The 26587-nt window shown below is 50.1% G+C and overlaps 1 protein-coding gene across 1 annotated transcript in view; it reads left to right on the top strand.

The window, feature by feature from the left end:
- Positions 1-2829: 2829 nt before the first annotated feature.
- The window catches only part of gpr78a (G protein-coupled receptor 78a), a gene marked incomplete at both ends in the record, with an annotated part of 83560 nt that continues 59802 nt past the window's right edge, over positions 2830-26587 (top strand). Inside the window, 2 exon segments of the mRNA XM_084318283.1 lie at positions 2830-2910; positions 6975-6995. Of these exon segments, the coding sequence (XP_084174409.1) occupies positions 2830-2910; positions 6975-6995 (102 nt within the window).

Genomic DNA, 26587 nt, shown 5'->3' with positions numbered 1-26587 from the left:
CACTGCCTGTGGAGCATTTTTCCCTATTGTTAGGTTTTAGTGAGTTTTTCCTTACCTTCGCGTGGGGTATGTCTGGGAGTGCTTGCATTCTTTCATTTATTTGCATTCATCTTAAATTTTTTGGACCTTATGGTGTTCTTGTTCTGTTCTTGACTTATTGTTATGTTTTCTTCTTGACTTGTTTAAAGAAGACCTGTACGGCCCATGGGGACATTAACGTGTGTTGTCGGGCCTTATAAATAAATTTGATTTGATTTGATTTGAAGGCCTTTTGTAGGTCCAGCATGACCATGCTGCAGTATTTGCCCCCGTCCACCTCTTGTTTGATGTGGTCGTTCAAATAGAGAAGGCATGTGTCAGTGGAGTGGGATGTTCTGAAGCCAGATTGGAATTCGTAGATTCGATTTTTTCCCCGCCAGGTACTTTTCGACCTGTTCGTAGACTATTTTCTCCATGACTTTCGAGGTGGAGGTAAGAATAGAAACAGGGCGGTAGTTGCCTGGGTCTAATTTGCTGCCCTTTTTGTGCAGAGGGGTCACTCTCGCAATTTTGAAGTCCTTGGGGATGTGTCCCTGTTTTATGGAGAGGTTTATTATGTGTGTGATGACTGGGCTGCTGCGTCTCTGAGGAATTTGGAGGGGATGTTGTCATGGCCAGTGGCCTTGTTAGGTTGGAGGGCGTTCAGTTTTTTGAGTACCTCATCAGTTGTTACCATTTCTAGTTTGAAGTCGTCTTTGCGGACCCCTAGGTTTTTGTAGTATTCTACTATGTGTTCTACCCCATAATGCCCTGAGTGGGAGGGTAGTTTGTTTACCAGTGTTGTGGCTATGTTTGTGAAGAAGATGTTTAAGTAATTGGCTAAATCCAGCTTGTCTGTGATGAGCGTGTTGTCCGTCTTTATGTTTATGTTTGAGAATCTGGTTTTAAGTTTTTTACTGCAGCCTAGTTGATTATTGAGTAATTTCCAAAGTTCACATGGTTTGTTTTTGTTTTCCTCAGTTTTGTCATTGATGACATTTTTTTTTGCGGTTTTGATCATGGTGTTTACGTCATTTCTTAGTCTGTTTCTTTGAATTTTTAGTTCAACCACGTGGGCTTGGAGTTCACTGTTTGAGCTTTTGGAAAGCTTTGTCTGACTTTTATGAAGTTCCGAGCATTTTTTGTCTCTGGTTTTCATAGCGGCCAGTATTTCAGTGTGCATCCATGGCTCACCGCGATTTTTAACCCTGGTGGTTCTTAGGGGTGCCATGTTGTTGAGTATTGTTGTGAATTTGGTTTTGAAACCAAGCCATGTTTCTTCAACCTGTGTACCACTGAGTTCATCTGACCAGTCCATGCTCTCCAGTTCTTGGTTAAAGGCCTCTCTAGAGTAGGTTTTGAGGTCTCTAGATGTGACTGTTTTGTGACAGCCGGCCTTCTGTTTTAGCTTTTTGCGGGTACAGAAAATCATATAATGATCACTTAACCCACATGCTATCACCCCTTTATTGGAGATCATGGACTTGCCAGAGGTAAAAATGAAGTCAATGGTGGTTTGTGTTGGGTTTGGCTCTTCACTTCAGGGCAGGTTTGTCTGAATATACATTCTATAGGCTTCTTTAGTCCCACAAAAATGTAATAACAACATTATAATGGAACAACGTGATATGAAATGAAACAATAAGATAAATACTTGTTGATCACAAAAGACTGCGAGGGTAGGGGAGAGTGGGTAATTTGTGCCAAGGGGCAAGTAGTGTTACCCCTGTTATCTAGAAAAAAACATAGAAGAAGTTGGTCATGTGACAACATATTTTTGAAGAGGCATCCATTTCACTCAACCTGCAAAGAAGGGAGACACATTTAATCACATTTAAGTTCAAAAAACATTGTTTTGCCCTCCAAAGTAAAATTTGTATGATCAAGATTTTTTTACTGCTGTGTTTGAACAATTATAGACAACTTTGAAAAGAGTTGACACATGTTTTAGTGCTTTAGTAAGCTACACCATGAGTCTATACAGTTAGCATGATGCTAGCTCAAAACAGCTGGGGGATGCATTTTTTTCAAAATGGTAGGCTTGGGGTGATTCGTGCCAAAGGACCTGGGTTAAATTGTGCCAGATGTTATGTTTGTTAAGTTGCCCCAACTTATAATTATTAACTATATATATTACTTTATTGTATTTTATTGTTATTGTACATTGTATTCTTACATTTGATCACTAAAACTATGTGATATTCTTAATTTTAGACCAAAATCCATCATGCCACGCAGATACAAACGGAAGACAGACAGGGTTTCAACTCCTCTTGAGAAGTTGGAAAGAGCAGTGAAAGAGTATCACGATCAGAGCTTGTGTCTGCCAGATGAGGAGCAATCAGCGCGGCTGCAAGAGATCACCTCATCAAGCGTTCCCTACTTCAACTGGCAGAACCCGTCATCCAACGTCGCAGTGTTAAACTGCCTACCGAGGACTTCGCTCCAGCGTCCTTCCACCCTGACGTCTCGAGCTCCAGCGTCCTTCCACCCTGACGTCTCGAGCCCCAGCGTCCTTCCACCCTGACGTCTCGAGCCCCGCAAAGTTGACTCCTGCTCGCTCTCAAGCGCAAGACCTGTGTCCTCTCTCTCTCGCTGCCGACAGCTGCACTGGAGTGCACCTGCTCTCATTCTTCTCCCCCCCAAGAACATTATAACCTCCGTGTTGTTCACATTCCTGTTTCACATTCCTGTTATACTCTGCTTGGTTGGGAAAAATAATTAAAGAACCCTAAACCGCTCCATTCTCTCCTCCTGTGTTTTGCTATTGGGCTCCGCAAGAACCCCCCATCCTCACAGAACACTGCGACCATGATGTCGGACTCAGCAGCACAGGAGGCCGGTGAATGGAGCACCAGCATCCAGGCCGCCGTCAACGGACACGCCAGTCTGGTAAATCAACACTCACAGATACTGGATGAGACTATTGCCCAACTCAGCGCTCTCACTCTCAGCGCTGCGGAGCGAGACAAACGATTAGAGCGTTTCGAAGCATATTTAACGGCCCAGCCAATTCCGCCTACTGTCTCTCCACTCGTGGTATCCCCACCTGTAGTATCCCAGTCCCGGGAACCTCACGTACCCTCGCCAGAGCGTTATGACGGAAACGTTGCCAAATGTCGTGCCTTCCTCTTCCAATGCTCTTTAGTGTTTGGGCAACAACCTCTAACATTCCAGAGCGACAAATCCAAAATATCCTACCTGTCTGGTTTGCTGACGGGGCCCGCGTTAGAATGGGCGACAGCCCTCCACTTCAGTAATTCCCCCCTCTGCAATTCGTACTCCGGGTACATCGCCGACATGCAAAAGGTCTTCGTCCATCCTCCCGGTGGTTCGGATAGAACGGCCGCCTTGTTTACCATCCACCAAGGACACCGTAGTGTGAGCGAGTACGCTATCGAATTCCGTATTCTGACAGCGGGTTCCCAGTGGAATGATGAACCATTACGCGGAGCCTTTCGCCAGGGCCTCAGCGAAGTTCTAAAGGACGAATTGGCGTCGAAAGAGAGGCCTACTTCCCTTGACAACTTGATTAACTTAGCCAAAGAGCTGGACACGCGTCTCCGGGAACGCCGCCGTGAAAAGGCCAGCACCGTCAACAGCGTCCCGCTGCAGAGCCGCAGGGCCGCTGAGCAGGAGCGTCCCGTTAATAGTGTCCCACTGCAACACCGCAGAACCGACGATTCGGAGGCCATGTACCTCGACCGCTCTCGCCTTCCTCTCCGCGAACGCCGTCACAGACTCAGGTCAGGGGCATGTCTGTACTGCGGGCAACTAGGCCACTCCATCGCCTCATGTTCGGTTCGCCCAAACGACGGGGCTCGGCTGTGACGCTGGGCACATGCACAAGCCTTAAATTGGTTCCCAGTTCCGGTCCGAATATGCAATTCAGTGCCACGCTTTACCACAACGGTCAATCCCTCCCTCTGTCCGCGCTGGTCGACTCGGGCGCAGACGAAAACATCATCGACGCTGGGGTAGTGTCCCACTACCACATTGCCACCGACGCCTTACCCATTCCCCGAGATGCCCAAGGCCTAAACGGGAAGTTGCTCTCGCAAATAACATGCCACACCACGCTTCTCCGCCTTCAACTCTCCGGGAATCATAGCGAGGAGATCCGTTTTCACGTCACTGATTCCCCCCATAACCCAATCGTTCTCGGCATGCCTTGGCTAAAGCTACACAACCCTGTAATAAATTGGCCAACGGGCTCAGTCACGAGCTGGAGTGCTCACTGTTACGCCTCTTATCTCCGGTCTGCGCTGTCACCACTTGGGGCCACTGGTTCTCCCGTTCCCAACAAACCTTTTGACCTTTCGACTGTTCCTACAATTTACCACGACCTAGAGGCTGTGTTTAGCAAACAACAAGCTCCCCGACCTTGTCCGCTCTCAGGTGCTCGAGTGGGTCCACGCCTCCCGGTTCGCCTGTCATCCTGGGATCAACCGTACCTTGTCCCTGCTGAAGCGACACTTCTGGTGGGTCACCATGAGGGAGGATACCCGCGACTTCGTCCTTGCGTGCACCGTCTGTGCCTGTGGAAAGGCTTCCCACCAACCACCAGCCGGGCTCCTCAGGCCGCTCCCTGTTCCCGGTCGGCCTTGGTCGCACGTCGCCCTGGACTTCGTCACCGGACTGCCTCCTTCACACGGTAACACTGTCATTCTCACCATCGTGGACCGGTTCTCAAAGGCCGTGCATTTTGTCACTCTCCCCAAACTCCCCTCTGCTACAGAAACCGCGGACCTGATGGTGCTCCACGTCTTTCGTCTCCACGGGATTCCGGTGGACATCGTCTCCGACAGGGGCCCGCAGTTTATCTCCCAAGTATGGAAGGCTTTCTGCCGGTCCCTGGGGGCCACGGTCAGCCTCTCCTCCGGGTTCCACCCGCAGACCAACGGTCAATCGGAGCGGGCCAACCAGGACCTGGGATCCGCCCTCCGCTGCGTGACCACCCGGGACCCCTCCGGCTGGAGTACGTTCCTGCCGTGGATCGAGTACGCCCACAACTCGCTGTCCTCCGCGGCCACAGGTCAGTCTCCCTTTGAGTCCTCCCTGGGCTACCAACCCCCACTGTTCCCTGCACAGGAAGAGGAGATCGCCGTGCCTTCGGTGCAGGACCACCTTCGCCGCTGCAGGAGGATATGGGAGGACACGAGGGCTGCGCTGCTCCGCACCGCTGAGCAGAACCGTCGCTTCGCCGACCGCCACCGGACTCCGGCTCCCGACTACCAACCAGGTCAGATGGTTTGGCTCTCGTCCCGAGACCTTCCACTCAAGTCCTTGTCCCGCAAACTCACCCCCCGTTTTGTTGGTCCGTATAAAATCCTGTCCGTTATCAACCCCTCGGTCGTTAAGCTTCAGCTCCCCGCCATCATGCGCATTCACCCCTCCTTCCATGTGTCGCAGCTGAAGCCGGTTCTCTCCAGTCCCCTGTCTCCTCCTGCTCCAGAGCCTCCTCCTCCGCTGATCATCGATGACCACCCGGCATACATCGTCCACCAGCTGCTGGACGTGCGTCCCCGTGGTCGTGGGTACCAATACCTCGTGGACTGGGAGGGCTACGGCCCAGAGGAGCGCAGCTGGGTCTCCCGAGGGATGATCCTGGACCCTGAGGTCGTCCGGGATTTCCATCGCCGTCACCCGGACAAGCCTGGGGGCCCGCCAGGAGGCGCCCGTCGAGGGGGGGGTCCTGTCACGATCAGAGCTTGTGTCTGCCAGATGAGGAGCAATCAGCGCGGCTGCAAGAGATCACCTCATCAAGCGTTCCCTACTTCAACTGGCAGAACTTGTCATCCAACGTCGCAGTGTTAAACTGCCTACCGAGGACTTCGCTCCAGCGTCCTTCCACCCTGACATCTCGAGCTCCAGCGTCCTTCCACCCTGACGTCTCGAGCCCCAGCGTCCTTCCACCCTGACGTCTCGAGCCCCGCAAAGAGGACTCCTGCTCGCTCTCAAGCGCAAGACCTGTGTCCTCTCTCTCTCGCTGCCGACAGCTGCACTGGAGTGCACCTGCTCTCATTCTTCTCCCCCCCAAGAACATTATAACCTCCATGTTCACATTCCTGTTTCACATTCCTGTTATACTCTGCTTGGTTGGGAAGAATAATTAAAGAACCCTAAACCGCTCCATTCTCTCCTCCTGTGATTTGCTATTGGGCTCCGCAAGAACCCCCCATCCTCACAAAGAGGTGCAACAGGGGAAGACTATACGTCAGGTTGCAAAGGAGATGAAGATCTGCAGGATGCTTTTACCGCTTTTGAGATTAAAATTATCTGTTTTACTTAAAATGGCACAATTTACCCCAGTGTATTCTCTCTAATGTCACAACTTACCCTGCACCGGGGGCAAGTTGTGCCACAAAACCACTTTTTTTTCTAAAGCTATATTTCTGAAACAGTTTATTTAAGAACAGGACTGAAACAGAGAGGTATAGAGACTGCTAGATTGCATAATCTGAGTGGGGATTATTCTGCAAAAAACTTCAAAGACATATGTTTACGGGACCTCAAAGACCTATATTAACTTTTTGAAAAGGACTAAAATATGTCTCCTTTAAATAATTATTACAACTTTTCCCATAGGTGGTGGGAAAACATACTCAAATGTTTGTGTTGTAATTTAAACTTGTAACAGCAATAATGGCATGGTACGAAGGAAATACACTTTTCAAAATGGTCCTTAGATCTCAGAGGCCGCTTCACTAACTTTTAACCCATTGAAACCGGGAAACATATTTGTGTGTATATGCAGGCTAATGCATTATTATCAGGCGTTTTAGGTCTAAATGGGTTAATCCACTGCTGCCTGCTAGTTAATCCACAGTTATGATTAATATTCTCTTTTGGATGTAACTCAATTGCTTTGCTGTATTGCTCAAGAATGAGGATGGCCAGATATTTTACAACCTTCTGTGTGGCTCATAACATTCCTCTATTTCCCCATTCCCCAGGCCAGCCAACAGGCCTTTGTGGTTAGTAATAGTAAGTAGGGGAGAGTGGGGTAAATAGTGCCAATCTTTACTTAAAGTGACTTTAAAGCAAGGGGATTACAGTAATGCCCCCAACTAAAATATGTACATATAGTTTAGGATGTTGTGCATCCCTGGGGACAATCACTTTGGATCTTAAAGAATAGTTATTTTAAACACCACTTTACTGGAGATAACTGGTGGGTGTGACACCCCAACAACAACACAAAGATAATAATTTGAGGGGGGGGGGTGTTGGTGTTGTGGGTGAGGAATTAGCCACAGGCCCTATGCCTTTTAGGCTCAGATTTCTGGACTGACATCCACAAGATAGTCTTGTGGCAAGACTTTCTGGGCTTCTTACATAATCTGTGAACATTTCTGGGTTCCGCAGAAACGTAAATGTATCCATGTTCCTGTTTTATGTATATCCAGAGCTTCAAACACTCTGTACCGAACACAAATACCACCGACCTGGTTGTGTGGCAATAAAGGTATCTTGTACGGCCATCTGTTTGCATATCCCCAATCATCTGTCAATCATGACTAAGTTACAACTAACTAACTAACCGCACGGTATATCCCAAAGTTGTACATCGACTAGGAGTTGTACGCAAGTCAAGTCAAGTCAAGTCAAGAGTTTTAATTGTCACGGCATACAAGTATACAATGAAATGCGGGTGGTCTTGCCCGCAACGATGTGCAATACAGTGGTACAACATATAATAGAATCCAATAAAAAGAACAACATTGTGCAATAAACAGGTAACAGGTAACATGGTGTGACATCTCGGTATCTGTACATAGTTATTTACAGAGCATATAGGACATGCTAGGTAGCTTTGGTAGTGCAATACACTGTTCCTGTTATACTAATTTAAAGTGGCCTTTCCTTTTGGCCATAAGTGTGCGTGTGTGCGGCATGAGTGTGTGCCCGCTCATGTTAAAGTGTTAAGTGGCTGCTAGTGTGTGAGCGTGCACAGCGTGCGTGTCGTGTGTGCTCATGTGTGCTTATGTGTGGATAGTTCAGTGTTCTGTGGTACTCAATGTTCATTGTTCAAGACTCTGATGGCCTGGGGGAAGAAGCTGAGCCTAAGCCTCTCTGTCCTAGTAGCTGGGGTTCGCAGGCGTCTGCTTGACCTCAGCAGCTGAAACAGGCTGTTATTGGGGTGGTGGGGGTCTTTCATTATTCTGCAGGCTCTGGATTTGCACCTCTTGTTGTATAGAACCTGCAGGGGAGGTAGTGCAATACCTGTGGTGCGCTCGGCTGAGCGCACCACTCTCTGTAGGGCCTTCTTGTCCTGTGCCGTGCTGTTTCCATACCAGGCAGTGATGTTTCCGGTCAGGATGCTCTCTACAGCTCCTGAGTAGAAGGACTGGAGTATCTTCCCCGATACTCTGAACTTCCTTAACTGTCTCAAGTGGTAGAGGCGCTGTTTCGCCTTCTTTACTACTGTGTCTATGTGTGTTGACCATGTCAGATCCTCTGAGATGTGGACCCCCAGGTACTTAAAGCTGCTCACCCTGTCCACGGTAGCCCCGTTAATCATCAGTGGTGTGTGTGTCTCCTGCTGTCCTCTCCTATAATCCACGATCAGCTCCTTGGTTTTACCAATGTTCAGGAGCAGGCTGTTGTCCTGGCACCAGCGTTCCAGTACCTCAACCTCCTCCCGGTAGGCCTTCTCGTCGTTGTCCGAGATCAGCCGCACCACCACCGTGTCGTCTGCGAACTTCACTATGGAGTTGGAGCTGAACTTGGCCACACAATCGTGTGTGTAGAGTGAGTACAGCAGGGGGCACAGCCCTGGGGGGACCCGATGCTCAGGGTGATGGTGTTGGAGGTCTGACCCCCCACCCTGACCGCCTGGGGTCTTTCACTCAGAAAGTCCAGTACCCAGGCGCTCAGGGCGGAGCTCAGACCCAGCTCGATCAGCTTGTCCACCAGTCTGGTGGGGACTATGGTGTTGAATGCTGAGCTGTAGTCAATGAACAACAGTCTCACATAGCCCCCCTTCTGACGGTCAAGGTGAGAGAGGGTGCTGTGCAGTACCTGGGAGACCGCGTCGTCAGTGGACCTGTTTGTCCTGTATGCAAATTGCATAGGGTCCATCCATATCACTGGGGAGGGAGGCACAAATGTGGTCCTTGACCAGCCTCTCGAAACATTTCATGACCACAGAGGTGAGTGCCACCGGTCTGTAGTCATTTGGACATGTTGGGGAGGGTTTCTTTGGTACAGGGATGATGGTAGACATCTTGAAGCAGGCAGGGACCACTGACTCCGCCAGGGATTGATTAAATATGGCGGTGAACACCGGGGCCAGCTGGTTGGCACAGGACTTAAGTATGCGTCCTGTTATACCATCTGGGCCAGCAGCCTTCCTGGTGTTCACCTGCATAAATGCTCTTCTCACACTGTGTTCCGACAACGAGAGAGCGTCCCCGCCCCCCCGCGGTTGCCCCCCCCCCTCCACAACAGCCGGCGCGCCAGTGACGTCACTAGCCGGAGAGCCAGCAGCGCCACTGTCTACACCAAACCGGGCGTAGAAAGAGTTGAGCTTGTCCGCGAGGGAGGCGTCGTCGCTCCCCATTGAGGGGGCGCTGACTTTGTAGTCAGTTATTGTCTTCAGTCCCTGCCATAATCCTCTTGTGTCGTTTTGTGCCATTTGTGTCTCCAGTTTGTCAGCATATGTCCTCTTAGCAAGTTTAACAGCCTTGCGTAGAGTATAGACTGGAGCCTTATACTCCTCCATGTTTCCTGACTCTCTACCCAGGTTGTAAGCGGTGGTGCGAGAGTTCAGAGCTGCTCTAATAGTACTGTCCACCCACGGTTTCTGGTTTGGGAAAACCTGCACCTTTTTCGCAGCGAGATATTGTGCGAGAGGAGTTGTGGGAGTAGAGACAGATGGCAGGATATGGCTTGGTAGCGGAGCAGTGCGGATTGGCTTTAATTATAAAGTATTGTTAAATTATGGAATTACAGTAGTGCACCAATAACTACTTCCATATGTCTGGAACACTGTCACTACAGCTTCTGCTGGGCTGCAGGAGATCGAACCCAATAGAGAATAGACCAGAGTGGACGCTTACAGTGACCCCTGTGACCCCTGTGAAGGGAGGTCATCCAGGAGAACATAACAATCGGAACGTTGACACGAGAGAGATATTTGGACAGAGAAACATTGTTGTAGCTAAGGGGCTACACAACCCTGACTGTATTTAGTGTTAGATTAAACCACTGCTAAAGAATATGTTAATAGCCAGACAGTATAGGTAGACAAAATGGCGGACACTCCATTAACTGCGCGGGGACAGGGATACAAGTGGAACAAGCATTTTAATGTTAATAGCGACATACATATTATATATCACGGTTCTCTTTTAATAATAGAATGTCAGTGCAACAAAGTCAGAGGTAACTATAGTTCCTATACTACGGATACCCAACCGGTGGAGTTTGGAATGGAGTGAGACGGAGCGAAGCAGTACAGGGAAAAGCAAGATGGTGGCTGGAGACGGTGGTTCTCTCTAGAGCTCCGGCTCCAGAGAAACTGTAGACTGGTGGGATGATCCTGTCGTCGCTGGGAGAATGGGTCTCGTACGGACCGGTCCTTGTATTCCTAGCGCCCGATGGCAGGATTAATAGCTATTAGTCCAAACGCCCGTTGGCATGGTTGATAGCTAGTTAGCCCTTGGTGCTAGGCTAAACCGCATGAAGTCTTTGATAAATAGTTATATTCAGAACGTCGCTGAGTTCAACTATAAGTCTCTCCACGTTACTTCGCTTACACAAGTCACTATACTGTGCCAATAATGGCTCGACAATATTATAGTTGTATCTAATTAGCCGTACGGCTCTCTATAACGATACGCTACTCTCGGTCTGTGTACAACTGCACCAGACGTCTTCTCTCTCACTCTGCTAGTTTTCCTGTTAATGCTGCTGCTACACGTTCTTCCCAACACACTCTATCTTAGTTCCCTGTGGACTCCGCCTGTTCACCTGTACAGATCAATGCGCTCGCTCCCTTGACCGGGCATGCCTGAACATGTTCTGAAACATGTCTAGAGGGGCGCAAAGAATGGGACATATACAATAAGCGAATGATGAATACTGTTAGGCAAACAGATGACGTAAAGATATATATCTTATATATATAAACAATATATAAGTTATACAAAATAATAAATGCAGACTTTCAGTGTTAATCTGGACCTTCAGAACAGCCGCCCCCTAATTAGTCCGAACCTAATTAGTAAATAAAATGTGGGGAACAGATTAATATTAAGGGTCAAGTCAACTTCTCCATAATGGGCTGTGGGGAGTTGGAATAATATATAAAGTCAGTGGGTTATCGTCGTCGTCAGGGGGGTCAGGGAACGCAGGAAGCTCTATCAACTTAGCTACTGGTCTGGTATAAGTCCGCCCTTGGACGATGACTTCTGCCGCTCTGACCTTCCCATCTGAACCATTGATCACTCTGCTCACACGGCCGGCTGGCCACGTAGCTCGGGGTAGTGACTGGTCTATGATCATCACGACGGTCCCCACGGTCAGGTTGTCCCTGTCTTTCACCCATTTCTGACGGGCTGGAAGGGAGGGTAAGTAGCGTAGGAGGAAGCGGGCCCAAGACTGGTCGGCCAGTACTTGGCTGTGTCTCCACATTCTCCGTCCGTTCATCCCGTCCTGTCTGTACACCGTCTGAGAAAGGGCAGGGTCCGGCCGCATTATCAAGAGGTAGTTTGGGGTGATGGGTTCGATGTCAGCTACGTCGCTTGGAACGTAGCCGAGGGGCTTGGAGTTCAGAACTCCCTCTTCTCGAGCCCTCAGGTAGGCCACTGATCCGTACGCCACTTCTGAGGCGTCGCTGAAGACGTGCAAGTCTATCTGACACGTCTCCAGCCGCACTGTAGGGGGGAAGTAACTCCGCGGGATGACAACCTCGCGGAGTAAGACAAGTTCATCCTCCCACTCTCTCCATGTGGTGGCTAGGTGCTCGGGTATGGGGTCGTCCCAGCCCTGCTCCTTGGCCCACAGTTCTCTCACCAGCATCTTCGCCCGGGTGGTATAGGGGAGAATACACCCCATGGGGTCGTACTGGCTGGCGAGTGTTCGGTACACACTCCGCCGAGTGGTCAGTCTAGTCCTGGACGTCTCCTGATCCTTCCTCAGAGGTGTGTGTCGGTAGTGAAGCGAGTCCGTCTTGAAGCGCCAGACGAGGCCCAGAGTCATCTCTTGCGCTTCGCCTGGGGTGTGCGCCATCCAGGTCTCGCTGCTAGCGGCTTTAGTCTCTGGAGGGAGATGCTGGAGAACTTGAGGGTCGCTACTGGCCCACTGTCGGAGGTCGAATCCACCTTTGGCTAACGAAGCCCGTAGCTTCATTAGGATGCTCTCTGCTTCTTCTGGCGTGGATACGCTCTGTAGGCAGTTGTGCGTCGCTCCCTTAGGCACATGCAGAGTGGGCATCCCGTCCCACCTCAAGAGTGGGGTTGCGTATCTTAGCACTCCGTCGACCTCGACCCTCGTAGTCTTCTGCTCTAGTAGAGCGATCGCATACTTGTCCTCTTTGGACCGAACCATCTTGCGTTCGTTCTTGAATGGCAGCGAGTCTAGTGTCCATAGCCTCTCAACGTGCTGTAGGAGAGTGTTGTCTGTGTCGCTCACCTTGGCGTAAAGGCAGCGTGTGGACGTTGGTCGGCTGGAAGGCCGAGGTCCATCGTTCCGAGGTCCATCTCGGAGGCGCTGTACTTTGTCTTCTCCCACGCTCCGAGGTCCATCTCGGTGGCGCGGTGCTCTTTACTCTGGTGCGCTCCGAGGTCCATCTCGGGGGTGCGTTGTTTACCTTCTTGCGCTCCGAGGTCCATCTCGGGGGCGCGGCGTTCTATGGGTATAGTCAAGTCATGCCCCGCTTGTCCCCCCGTAAGCTAAGTCAGTTTCACTTAAACTAGCTTGGGTCTCTACATCTGGGGTTGACAGGTCGATAAGGTTGGGCATACTTGAGCTACCAATGTTATCCTTGCTTAACGTCCTCGTAGATAAGCTAGGAGGTAACTCTACAGCGTAGCCCTCCAAGTGGGAAGGGGGCTGACGCTGGCGCCTAGGGCGCTCTAATGGGGGAGAGCCGATTGGAGAGTGTCCGCCGCTGGCCATGTTATCACTAATATTATTATTACTGATACCCTCCGGCTCGAAGGACCAATTGTAGCTAAGGGGCTACACAACCCTGACTGTATTTAGATATGTTAGATTAAACCACTGCTAAAGAATATGTTAATAGCCAGACAGTATAGGTAGACAAAATGGCGGACACTCCATTAACTGCGCGGGGACAGGGATACAAGTGGAACAAGCATTTTAATGTTAATAGCGACATACATATTATATATCACGGTTCTCTTTTAATAATAGAATGTCAGTGCAACAAAGTCAGAGGTAACTATAGTTCCTATACTACGGATACCCAACCGGTGGAGTTCGGAATGGAGTGAGACGGAGCGAAGCGGTACAGGGAAAAGCAAGATGGTGGCTGGAGACGGTGGTTCTCTCTAGAGCTCCGGCTCCAGAGAAACTGTAGACTGGTGGGATGATCCTGTCGTCGCTGGGAGAATGGGTCTCGTACGGACCGGTCCTTGTATTCCTAGCGCCCGATGGCAGGATTAATAGCTATTAGTCCAAACGCCCGTTGGCATGGTTGATAGCTAGTTAGCCCTTGGTGCTAGGCTAAACCGCATGAAGTCTTTGATAAATAGTTATATTCAGAACGTCGCTGAGTTCAACTATAAGTCTCTCCACGTTACTTCGCTTACACAAGTCACTATACTGTGCCAATAATGGCTCGACAATATTATAGTTGTATCTAATTAGCCGTACGGCTCTCTATAACGATACGCTACTCTCGGTCTGTGTACAACTGCACCAGACGTCTTCTCTCTCACTCTGCTAGTTTTCCTGTTAATGCTGCTGCTACACGTCTTCTTCCCAACACACTCTATCTTAGTTCCCTGTGGACTCCGCCTGTTCACCTGTACAGATCAATGCGCTCGCTCCCTTGACCGGGCATGCCTGAACATGCCTGAACATGTCTAGAGGGGCGCGCGCCCTGGCGCCTACGGCGTTAAGAATGGGACATATACAATAAGGCAGTGCTTCACTAGTAGTAGACTTTGGTCTGCAGCCACCACTGGTGTTCCGTGCTTAGTGAAGCAGGTGACATCAGTCCTTTGCCCTGACATGGTGGAACGGTGTCCCGCCCGGCCGACGCCATGATGCGAGTCGGCCCGGCAGGTGGCTGGTGGGCTGATGAAGCCTATACCGCACCGGTACAGAATGAGCAGCGACTGGCAACATTGCTAAATTTGCAGTTTTTTCTGTAAAAAATTGTGTCGGTGGTGGGGCCTTAGGGCCAGCAGACGTCAAAACATCGCGCAAGGTTTTGAGGTTATTCAGCTTTTGACCTAGCCGCAAGCTATAACCGCAGGGAGGGCTAGGATGCTGTCAACGTTTGTTCACAGGCATTTTTGGTTGGAGCAATCTCCCCTTGAGGGGTCTCCTCCTCAGGGCTCCCCCCTCCGCGGGTGGACCTTGGTCTGTCCACGGAGGCGTGGGCGGTATTTGACCTGGGCTCCACGCTGCCCCACACCCCGCAGCCAGAGGTGAGAGCACGGCCTCGCCAGCGGCTGCGGCGAGGCCCCCGGCCAGCAGCCATGTTTACCCCGCCTGAGATACCCTGGACACAAAGAAAACAGGTGATCACAAGGCCGACAGCCTCGGCGGCCGAGGGATCGGCTACATTAGATGAGCACGCCCTAAAAAACCGTCACCGTCTAGCTGTGTCTAGCACGCTCTCCGGTCACTCCCCCCCTCTACGGGACAGTAAAGAGGGCTCTGATTTGTTCCCTTTGGCTGCGGGCCGCGTGCTTTCAGTGAAGCGCAAGCGGCCCCACGTTTCGCTTCTTATGGGGACAGGGGCTGACACCCAGTTGCTAGCTAGACCTGGGTCTGCCTGTGAGAATGCTGTGCTGTCAAGCGGCTCCCATGCCACACGTTCTGCGTCTGTGTTTGGTGAGCCTGGTGTTGTGTCTGTCGACGGAAAAGGTTGTCAGCGGGGGAACTCGAGGCCCAGGAGGTCGCAGCGTGAGTTCCCCAAGCCCCGCCCTCGCCAGGCCGGGTATCACGCTAGTGCCTCCCCCGACCGGAAGACCGGCGGTGGTCAGTCAAGAGGCACATTTGGTTTGGGTGGTAGTAATATCACTACAGGGCTACGGTGTGTAGGAACCCACCCTATCGGGCAGTGTGGGGACCACACGCCTTGCATGTCCAGCTGCAGAGCAGGCTATCCTCAGCAGTCCATGCCGGGAAGATGCTCAGTGGGGAAGCTTATGTCACCAAGTGTGATGGCCGCTCTCCCCGTATCAGACCGGCCCTTTCTGTCGGGGTCCCCCCTTGGGTGCGATTGACTCGTTGGTAGAGTCAGGGTGCGATATCCCGGCTCCATGAGACACCCTGCTCACGCGGTTGGCAAGACCAGGGTTGACAACGCACAGCGGGAGGGACCGGGCCACCTGTCTACGATTCCTAGCAGACCAGCAGCAGTTGGCGGCGGGGGCGCTTTGGAATTTTACCACGTATGGCTGCACGTGGTAGCCATATGTCGGTGTGGATGGAGAGAACGCTGAGGGCGGCGCTTGTGTTACAGTTTACACACCCCCGCCCTCCGTTTTTGGGTTTGGTACAGACTCTATTATCAGAGTCCGCGGCAGTGACAGCCCTGGCCGAGGAGATTTGTTATCTGGCGGCGAAGCAGGCCGTCGTCGTGGTCCCATGAGAGGACGCGGTGAGCGGCGTTTCCTCCTGATATTCTCTGGTGCCCGAGAAATTGGGGGGCGGGGGGGGGGGGGGGGGGGGGGGGTGTCAGACCCGTACTGGACCTGTCCCATGGAAGGTTCAGAATGTTGACCGTCACCCACCTGTTAGGTGCTGTCAGGTGGGTGACTGGTTCACCTCCATAGACCTGTAGGATGCGTATTCGCATCCCGACCTTCCATCCTAGGACATGCCTACGCTTCCTTTGCAGGGCTTAGCGTACGAGTACCAGAGGCTGCCGTTCGGCTACTCTCTGGCTCCCTGCATCTTCACCAAGTGCGTGGAGGGCTGGGGCCTCTGTGTCGTCGGGGGATACGAATTTTATTCTACCCTGGATGACGTTCTGGTCCTCGGCCAGTCAGGGAAGATCGACAGGTCTCATACCAGGCAGGTGGTGGAATTCCTCACCAGTCTGGGTTTTGCTGTAGACTGGAAGTAGAGTACTCCTCTTCCCAGTCAACGGGTGGAGTACTTGGGTTTATTTCTAAGCTCAAGGTCTATATGGGCATCCCTCTCAGAGCGGCGGTGAGTGAATGTTCTCGGCGTGCTCGGGAGGTTCCGTCCTAGGACGGTTACGGCGTTGTCCGTGATGCGCCTGCTCGGTATGATGGCATCTGCTCACTCTGTGGTCCCTCTTGGCCTCCTCTTCATGAGGAGGATACAGAAGTGGTTTTTCCAGTATGGAAATGGACCCGGTGAGAGACAAATGGAAGCGGCTGAAGGTTCCCATGTCAGTACTGGGGGACCTCGTCCTCTGGGGGGGGCCTGGGGCCCTCACCAGCGGGGTCCCCGTAGGCAGCAGGCTGTCACACGTCACGGTCTTCACCGACGCCTCCCTCACGGGATGGGGGGGGACGTGTCGGGCCAACGCAGTAGGGGGCAGCTGGCAAGACCATGCTGCCCGGTCTGCACTACATTCAATGTGTTGGAATTGTAGGCAGTCCTTCTGGTCCTCAAACGGCTCGGCCACCTTGTGGTGGGCAAGCATGTTTTGATCAGGACAGACAACACAACATCAGCGTTGTATATTGACAGACAGGGAGGAGTGCGCTCCCCCCGTCTGCACCGGGCGGCAGTCAAACTCTGGCTATGGGCGTTCTCCATCTGCACAGCCTGAGGGCTCTCCACATACCCAGCAGAGAGAATGTGGGTGCAGATGTGATGTCGTGCGGCGGTCCTCACCCTGACGAGTGGGGACTAGGTCCAGACATAGTCGGACGGGTCTGGGACCGATTCCGTGGCCGCCCGGGATTTTGTACGCATTCCCCCCCATACACCTGATAGCTCAGCTGTTGGAGCGGGTACGTCGGGAGCGCGGGACTTGATTCTGGTCGCGGCGGTCCGGGGCTCAGCTGTGTGGTTCCCGGCCCTGATTCAGCTCTTGGTGGCCCCGCCATGGCCTGTTCCGTGGGCACCGCAGGCCCTCTCTTAGGCACGCGGAACTCTGTTCTGCCTCCTGTTCTGGGGCAGCCTCTAAGCTTTGCTGCTGAATGTGTGAATCTGGTGGGGATGCGTCTTGACTCTTCTGTGGTTAACGCCATCCGGAATGCGCACGCTCGGTCCACTACCGCAGCTTACGCTGGGAAGTGGCGTATGGTCGAGTGTGGGGGCAGAACATTGTTCAGCCACCCTCTCATGAAACGTTTCCTGCTTGGCGCTCGGTGTCTCAAGCCTGTGGAACGTTCTCTGTCTCCGAGTTGGGACCTCCAACTGGTCCTGGGTCGGTTGTCGGAGGCCTTGTTTGAGCCTCTTGAGCAGGTGCCATTGGATCGGCTGTCTTTAAGACCGTGTTCTTTTTGGCCATCACCTCCGCTAAGTGCGTGGGTGTGCTGTGTGTTCTCTCGGTGCGGCCTGAGTGCCTGTCTATTCGGTCGATAGCGGTGCGACTCTGAGGCCTAATCCAGTCTTCGTGCCGAAGAATATCCGGAGCTCTTTTTGCTCCAAGGATATTGTGGTTCAGGCGTTCGTCCGCCTCCTCACGCTAGTGAGTTGGAGGCGAGCCTTCACCTGTCCTGTCCGTGCACTGGGGGTTTACCTCAGTCTTACTCAGGATCTCAGGGCTTCCGATCAACTGTTGTTTGTTACGGTGGCCCTCGCGCGGGTGAGGCACTGTCCAAGCAGCACCTGTCACATTGGTTGTGCGAGGGCATTGCCCTTTGCTACACGGGGGCGTCAGGGCGCACTCCACTCGTGGAGTGACGGCCTCTGCTGCCCTGTTAGGGGGGGCCTCGGTGGAGGACATCTGTGCTGCAGCCTCCTGGTCCTCCCCGGGTCCTTTCATTAAGTTTTACCTCGTGGACATGACTGGGAGTTCTGTTTCCCAGGCGGTTCTGAGGTCTGGGACCTCTCCTGCGTCCCGCCATTTGGTGGGCTAGCAGGGGTGTGTGGGTGTGGACCACGGAGTGCTGTGTCACACGTGGTCCCGCCTGTGCTGTGCGTTCAGGGGCGCACTTTGGTGGAGTTGACTGCCTCCCCCCCTTCGTTAGGACGGGTGGGTGGATGGGACTCCCCTCCTCCCTGGCTGGGGCTTACGGGCCCTCAGGGGGTACACTTGTCGGGCCACGCGTCCGCTCTGCCCCATATCTCATTGGCAGAGCGAGACGCGATAGCCAAGTATGCTATATAACAAAAGGTTATTTCATAACCTAGTTATATGAATACTGGCTGAGCGTCTCGCTCTTAGCGCCCTGAGGTCCCTTGGATGGTTTTTCCGCTTATGGAAATCGTTCTGAGGAAGGTGGAGCGTGACCATTTCCCGCATCATATAGGGAGACGCATGGGAGTGGCTTGGTCACGTGCAAGTGGGTGCATTTGTTTGTTTCGTGTGTACAATATGTGCAAGGAGATAAGAGGTTATCTCATTGGCAGAGCGAGACGGTCAGCCAGTATTCATATAACTAGGTTATGAAATAACCTTTCGTTATTGAACTGATGTGAGACACAAGCAGCTTATCTCTCTCTCTCTTTCTCTCTCCCCCTCTCCCTCTCTCCCCTCCCCCTCTCCCTCACAGGGCTCGAGACTAACACCGTCCCGTCGTCCCGGGGACGATCAAATATGTATTTGGGACGAACACAAATCCTCCCCGGGCCGCAGTGGGGACAAAGAGTATTTATTTGGAAAATGTCAACTGCGCCGACTGTCAGTGCGCATATCACTGTCACTGGCAAACGGTGCGCGTCTTCTGAGTGCTCGCTTTAGTTGACAGTGCCACGAGACCACTGCACAAGACCCACAAACATATAGAAGGGGGGGTGGGGGGGAACACTGTACAACTGTACAAGCAAAACTGTACATTGGAATATTGACAACCATACTTGGTCATTTACTGTACATTGGAGGGCGTTGGGTTAGGACATTTACATGGGCCAGTTTCGAATTGCAGTCTCCCGTAGGTGTTCTTTGAGAGTGTTTTTGAAAGTGGGTAGTGATTCACATTAATTTACAGCTTTGGGTAGGGCGTTCCACATTGATGTGGCATAATTGCGAAACGTGTTTAGTCCCTTGTTTGAGCCGAATCTGGGTTTAACATGATTTGTGGAGCTCCCTCTGGTGTTGTGATCGTGGTATTCACTGACCTTTGGGAAGTATTTTGACATGTACATGGGTACCAACACAACTAACAACACAATAATAACAATAATACATAAAAGACATCCAAGAACATAAACTAACACAACAATGATTAGACAATAAAGTTGTCACAAAGTAAAAGGATAATAAAATAAAATATATACTATAGAAAAGTGCTTACCGAGCCCCCTCCACCTCCAGGCCCAGCAACCGCAAGCCACAATCCCGGAGGACCCACAGCCCGGCCCCCCCGCCACCCAAAGCACCACGCCTCTTTAGTGCCTCGACCCGCAGAGACCCCGAACCGCAGCCCCCCCCAGCCAGAGCCCACGATCACAAGACCCAGATCAGAAGGGGGTCAGAAAATATACATAGGATCAACATTGAATGAAAAATTATAAATAAAACAAAAATACTAAAAACACCAACATACATGAATATTCGCTCATTCTCCCCTCCACCCCCCCCACCCCCCTCTCTTGCCCCAGGACCCCAACATGAGACATCCACATAATACCCCATTCAGTACTCAATTTCCAGAGTCATATGCGTTCTTTTAGTTTTTCCACCACAGCCAACCAGACCGCGATATTGGCTTCATTAACACCTATGACTATGACACGTGCAGTGGAAATCTCCAAATAAATAACATCAAGATAGGTGAGAATCCATACCTTCGGACATAGCTTATCTGGTTGTATCCAGCATGAGGTAATCAGCTTTTTGGCAGCCGTCAGACCAGCCAAAATGAGTCTCTTTACATGTACAGAGGCCGGCAATTGAGAAACATCATTTAACAATAAAACAGAAGGCAAGGCCGGTATGGTTAGAGAGAAAATCTCTGCTAACTGAGTGGTAACATTTACCCAGAAGATCTCAACCGGAGGGCACTCCCAGTACATATGCATATATGTTCCAATGGCACCGTCTGGACACAAGGTTTCGTTTAGTTTAGTTTCTTTAATAGTTGTCATACAGAAGTACAGAATACTTTCATACAAAATGCTTCTTACTGTTACGCTCCAGAGACTGTGCTAGACAAGATAGTATCAAATAACATAGTATAGCATGTAAATTAGAAGTAGAAAATGAGGTCACAGTGTTCAGTATAGACATATGTACAATGTTCGATGCAGAATAGACGTAACTGAGTTACCATATAATATACAATACTATGCAGTGTACTAATGTACAATATTATATAGTGCAAAGCAGAAATGGGATGAGGTACAATTTAGGTACAATTTACAGTAAGGTGTACGAGTTGTAGTGCAATCCTTCATCAATAAATATAAAGTGTGGGGAGTGGGTGCTACAGTGTGTTTGTTTAAAGTGAGTGTGTGCTATAAAGTGTGGGGAGTGGGTGCTACAGTGTGTTTGTTTAAAGTGAGTGTGTGCGTGTGGATGTGTGTGCTATGTGCGTTTGATGGTTGTTGTTGTGTAGTGTTCATTGTTCGTTAAGCAGCCTGATGGCCTGGGGATAGAAGCTTCTTCTGAGTCTTTCTGTGCTCGCCTTGAGACTCCGGTATCGCTTGCCTGACCGCAGCAGTTCAAAGAGGCAGTTGTTCGGGTGACTGGAGTCTTTAATGATTCTCTTAGCCTTGCCCTTGCACCGCTTGTTGTAAATGTTCTGGAGGGTGGGGAGCCCCCCTCCGATTGTGCGTTCGGCTGAACGTGTCACTCTTTGTAGTCTGCTTCGGTCTTGTGCAGTGCTATTCCCAAACCAGGAGGTGATGTTGCCAGTCAGGATGCTCTCTATTGTACATGAGTAGAAGTTCTTAAGGATCTTCTGACTGACTTGGAACTTCCTTAGGCGCCTGAGGAAGTAGAGGCGTTGTCGTGCCTTCTTCACAACACTGTCAATGTGTGTGGTCCATGTCAAGTCCTCGGATATGTAGGCTCCGAGGTACTTAAAGCTGTTGACTCTCTCAACCGGTGCCCCGTCGATGCTGAGGGGGCTGTAGTCCTTGACCCCCGACCTCCTGAAGGTACATCGAGAGTCAGGCCTGAGACCCATTAGGTTCAATCTCCTGGGGGTCAAATAAGTCCTATGAACAAAATTTAGATGAATCTGTTGGTGATCTGGGTTGCGTGATGATAGCCTAATATTTTCTCAGACTGCATCCCAATCAAAATCTATATCCAACTCAGGGATATCCTTTCTCCAAATCGTATCTAAGTAAGTGCCGATAAAAGTCAGAGACGAAGCCTCTCAATGTCTCTCTGTCATAAAATAATTTGTGAAACCGGTGTCGCTCTAGTGGAGCATCCCATGGGACTCCATGAGCCTTCAGAGCTGCCCTCATTTGTAAATAAAAGAAAAAGGAGTTTCTGGGGAGATCAAATCCGTTGGATAGGTCCTGAAAAGACCGGATACCCGAGTCATTGAAAATATCCCCCAATGTATGTATGCCTTTCCCTTCCCATCTAGGATATCTAATGGGTTGTTGTCCAATAAGGAGCAAATTGTTATTGAATAGTGGGGAATGCGTGTGCCATTTAAGGCGGTTAGTGCATGCTTTCTGGGTGTCACGCCAAATCTGGATAACATGTGTGATCAGAGGGCCAAATCGTAATTCGCATTGCTTAATTGAAATGTTGGTATACACGACATCTTGAAGTCTATGTGGGGACACCATCTCCTCCTCCAATGGACGACAGGACACAGCCGCTTGAGCGTCAAACCAAGTGATAAGAGGTCTCAGAGAGTAAGCTTGAAAATAATACTTGAAGTCTGGAAATGCTAATCCCTGTCTAGTTTACTCCTCTGTGCAGTGGATCTCTTTAAGTGTGGGCGTTTGTTATTCCAGACGGATTTATATGCAGCAGAGTGCAGTTTTTGCCAGTAACCAACAGGGGGAGACAACGGTAGCATGGAGCTGATCAAATTAATTCTGGGTAAAACATTCATCTTAATTATTGAGGCGTGGGCCTGTAGTGAGTTCTTTAATTTGGACCACCTGTCAAAAAATTTCGTAATCCTGTCACCCAAGCTGGAGTAGTTATACTTTACTGTCTGGTTAACAGTTGGGAATATTTCAATCCCAAGGCATTTAAAGTGCTCTACCATGAGTATGTTTGCTGGAAGGATGGTTGCCTTCGCAGTCTCGTGATTTTGGCCAGTTGATCTTAAATCCAGATAGACTGCCAAAGTCATCTATTACTTGGAGAAGATAGGGCAGAGAGACGGCTGGATTCTGCATAAATAGGAGTACATCATCCGCGTATAAGCTGATATGGTGATGTGTGCCCTTAATTGACACAGGGGATATAACCCGGGATTGTCTTATGTACTGAGCTAGAGGTTCGAGTGAAAGAGAAAAGAGTCCTGGGCTAAGAGGACAACCCTGTCTAAAAGAGCGCGAAACAGCGAATAGTGGTGAGCAAAGCTTCCCTGTCAAGATCATGGCAGAGGGATCTGTGTATAGGACTTTGATCATGTGAATGAAACCCTCGCCCAATCCCATCCTTCCTAGTACTGCCCATAAATACGACCACTCCTATCTGTCAAAGGCCTTCATCGCGTCTAAGGACATGACAGCCGTAGGGGCTGCAACATCTTTACTGGCATCAATCACATGCAGTAACCGTCTGATATTATCCGTGACCAGTCGGCCTCTTATAAAGCCGGTCTGATCGGGGTTAACCAGAAATGTCATATGCTTTTGAAGTCGGATGGCTAGCACCTTAGCATATAGCTTGAGATCGGCTCCGAGGAGACTTAAGGGTCTATAGCTGCCACATTCGGTGGGGTAGAACAGATATAAGTGCCATATTGACATCCCTGGAAAAATTGCCCTCCTTGACTGAGTGTAAAATCATTGACAGTAATAAGGGACCAAGTATATCCCAAAACGCAGTATAGAGTTCCGGTGGAATGCCGTCCCAACCGCGTGAACACTTAAGGCAACCAACTTGCCCTTCCGCGTTTCTCTGATTGGCCGAGCGCCTTCCGCGTTTCTCTGATTGGCCGAGCGCTAAGCTCCAGGAGAGAGGAGAGAGGCTGAAAACCCACCGTTCTTGCCCAACTGATGGGAGCCGAATCCCGGATCTGATTTGTCTGATGAATACCCGCAAAACATGGAGGTCCCGAACGCATGGAAGTATTGATTGCGCTGTAACGAATCATTAAAAAAAGATACCGTTAACTGGAATATGTTGTGCCTTTACACATATGTTGGATTATGTAATGGGTTTGTCATGACAAACAAATAAAAAAATCGCGATTTATCCGGTGGCTACAACAACACACATATGCCCCGCTGCATATCAGCAATTGCTTCCCTGAGCTCATCTAGTGTGATAGGTTCAGCTAACCGTTTAGCATCCTCCTCTGAGATTTGTGGTAGGTTAATTTGACTAAGATAGTCCTCCAGCTTGGCGTGATCAAAGACCACTTCCGACTCGTACAGGTTGGAATAAAACGAGCTAAATGTATCGTTGATTTTGTTGGGGTTGGTGGTTTATTGTTGTTTATTGTTTATTGTTTAAAAGGATCCCCATTAGCTGTCACCTAAGTGGCGAGCTAGTCCTCCTGGGGTCCTGTTGAATGCCGATGGGTTTGTCTCTTATCTATCTCAGGTCACTTACTCGAGATATAACCCTGTGGCCGCCCGATATCCCCCAGCGAGGTGCTAAACTTGCTAAGTTCTCGGGTCAATTACTATTTCTATCAAGCTTACTTCATAGTCACTAGTTAGTTATATCCAGTTGATATGAAATATAAGCATAGAAGAGTTGTTAACCTCTTCTTTGTTTGTAATAAACCGAATGTATGTCTGGGAGAACTCTTATTGCCTATAATAACAATAATATTATTATCATCATTATCATCATTATTATCATCATTTTACGAAAGGCCCGTAAAGCTACTCATTTGAAAGCCTGATAATATTACTTCGCCGTCGCCGCCACTATCCTCATTTGTGAGGAAAGGCCTGTAATGCTACTCATTTGAAAGTCTGATGATATTACTTCACCGGCACCGCCACTATCCTCATTTGTGAGGAAGGGCCTGTAATGCTACTCATTTGAAAGTCTGATGATATTACTTCACCGGCACCGCCACTATCCTCATTTGTGAGGAAGGGCCTGTAATGCTACTTGTTACAAAGGATCAGATTAAACCGAATATATATATTTATTTATTGATATATATTGCATAGTATTTGTATATCGTTTGATATCCCCTGTATATTCCTTGTACATATACACGGAATATCCCTTTAGCCCAGACCATAATATTTCATTCTCCTATTGGACAGCGGTCCACCGGCGCCAGGGACCGGCCTCCGGAGTCAGGTTCAAAGTCACCGTCAAGACGTGTCTGGACATGCCCGGCCTTGCCCAGGGATACGCGACAGAAATGAGATTGGCACTAGTTTGTTCACCGTGCGTATAAATACGGCGCAGGTGAATATAGAAGCCCCTTAGCCCCTTAGTATGTTACCCAATAAGTTGAAGCCTCACCCACGATACAACGTGCGGTGAAGTATGGCCTGTTTGGCCCCAGAATAGAGCATTGAGACCGCGTGCGAATTAATAACTGAATTGTCAGAGTTTGGCGCTATACCGTCGAGTGCGACATATTTCTATTAAGTCAATAATAGTCTATTTGTGTATAGTGTATCGTGCGGTTAAAGTTCTACAGTGACCAGCATTTCCAACGCTTCCTCATATTAGCTAGAGTTCTTATCCAGGCTGGGCTGACCACATGGCGCTTTCACCCGAGGAGACCTAGACGAGAACCGTATGAACATGTACACTGGATTAATCTACCCGACGACTACATAGCCCTTTGCGGCTGGAATATATTTGCTTTGGTCCTGTGATTTATGGAGCGGATAATCGCCGACGCCTGCACGTGTTGGATTTACCCCGCGAGGAGTCAAGTCGAGTCGGCGCCTCAGAGAGCCTGAGGCCGACTAGCTTTCTTCACTGTGGAGCTACAGTCTACGGAGAACAGCTGTATTCGTCTGTGGATCAAGAGGCTATTGCACCGGCTCCTGTACCTGGAGTCTCCTTAGTCATCGTTGACCAGACGTTCTACTACCGACAGATCTTCTACCCCTGCTGGCTTACAACCAGGGGGACCCTTCCAGTATCTCCCGCTATATTACTAGTGTACCATAGATATAATTCCCTAAGATTCAGGTTGTATAATTACCTCCTGCGTAACCAGAGAATGGACGTTCATTGTTGATTTGCCTACGCACATTCCTTTTCCTTACAAGTGCATTCAAAGAATAATGTAAAGTATATTATGTACCCTTTGCTCCATTAAATACTTTATTATACCTTTGTGTGGAACCGATTTCATTGTGGGAAGTGTTCATCATATTCATATATCGTGTACTGTATGGCCAGTAATTAAAGTACATAAAGCGGTAGTGGTTTAATGATACCATACTTATCAATACAGTCAGGGAATTGTACCCCTCAGTTACAATTGGTCCTTCGAGCCGGAGGGTAACTAGTGTAATATTAATATAGCGGTATTAATATTGACATGGCCTATGATGAACACTCCACAAAACGGTTCTCCTAAAGTAGATCGCCCGCAGCGTAGACGGCAGACACCTCAGTACTTAGAGGATTACGTTGCCAATATACTACCTAGCCTTCTACAGACGGTAAACGCTGAAAAAGTAGATAGTAAAATTATGTCCGACCCTATCGCCCAGGCTACCCCGCCAATAGAGGCCCTAGTGGGTTCTAACGCAACTGACCAAGCTCACGGTAGGGACCAGGAGGGACCTGACACGACTTTACCCCCCGCCAAGACCGAAGAAGTAGTCCCCGGAGAGCTCCAGGATAAAGACAGCTCTCCAGGGATGGAACTCTACCCGCTACAAGAAGAGGAGAGCACCCCGGAGATGGATCTCCAGGACTCGCCACAGGAGAACAGATCTCCAACGAGTACTGCCAGGAGCGGATCACCTCAACCAGCGTCTTCCCCCAGCGAGGCGGACAAGATGCTGGCACAGGCATTCCTCGCCAGCCTAGCAGCCTCAACAGAGCGCGATCGACTCCAAGCACAGACGCTTAGTGAGCGCGAACATTCTTCCATGGAAAGAGAACGCCTTCAAGCGCAGCAACGGAGCGACGAAGATCGTATACGTCTAGAGATTAGACGCCTTCAGGCGGAAGATAATATGGTAA

This window comes from Notolepis coatsorum (genome assembly GCF_963971535.1).
Source record: "Notolepis coatsorum genome assembly, chromosome: 7".
Taxonomy (NCBI): Eukaryota; Metazoa; Chordata; class Actinopteri; order Aulopiformes; family Paralepididae; genus Notolepis; species Notolepis coatsorum.
This window is presented reverse-complemented; position numbering and strand designations above follow the sequence as displayed.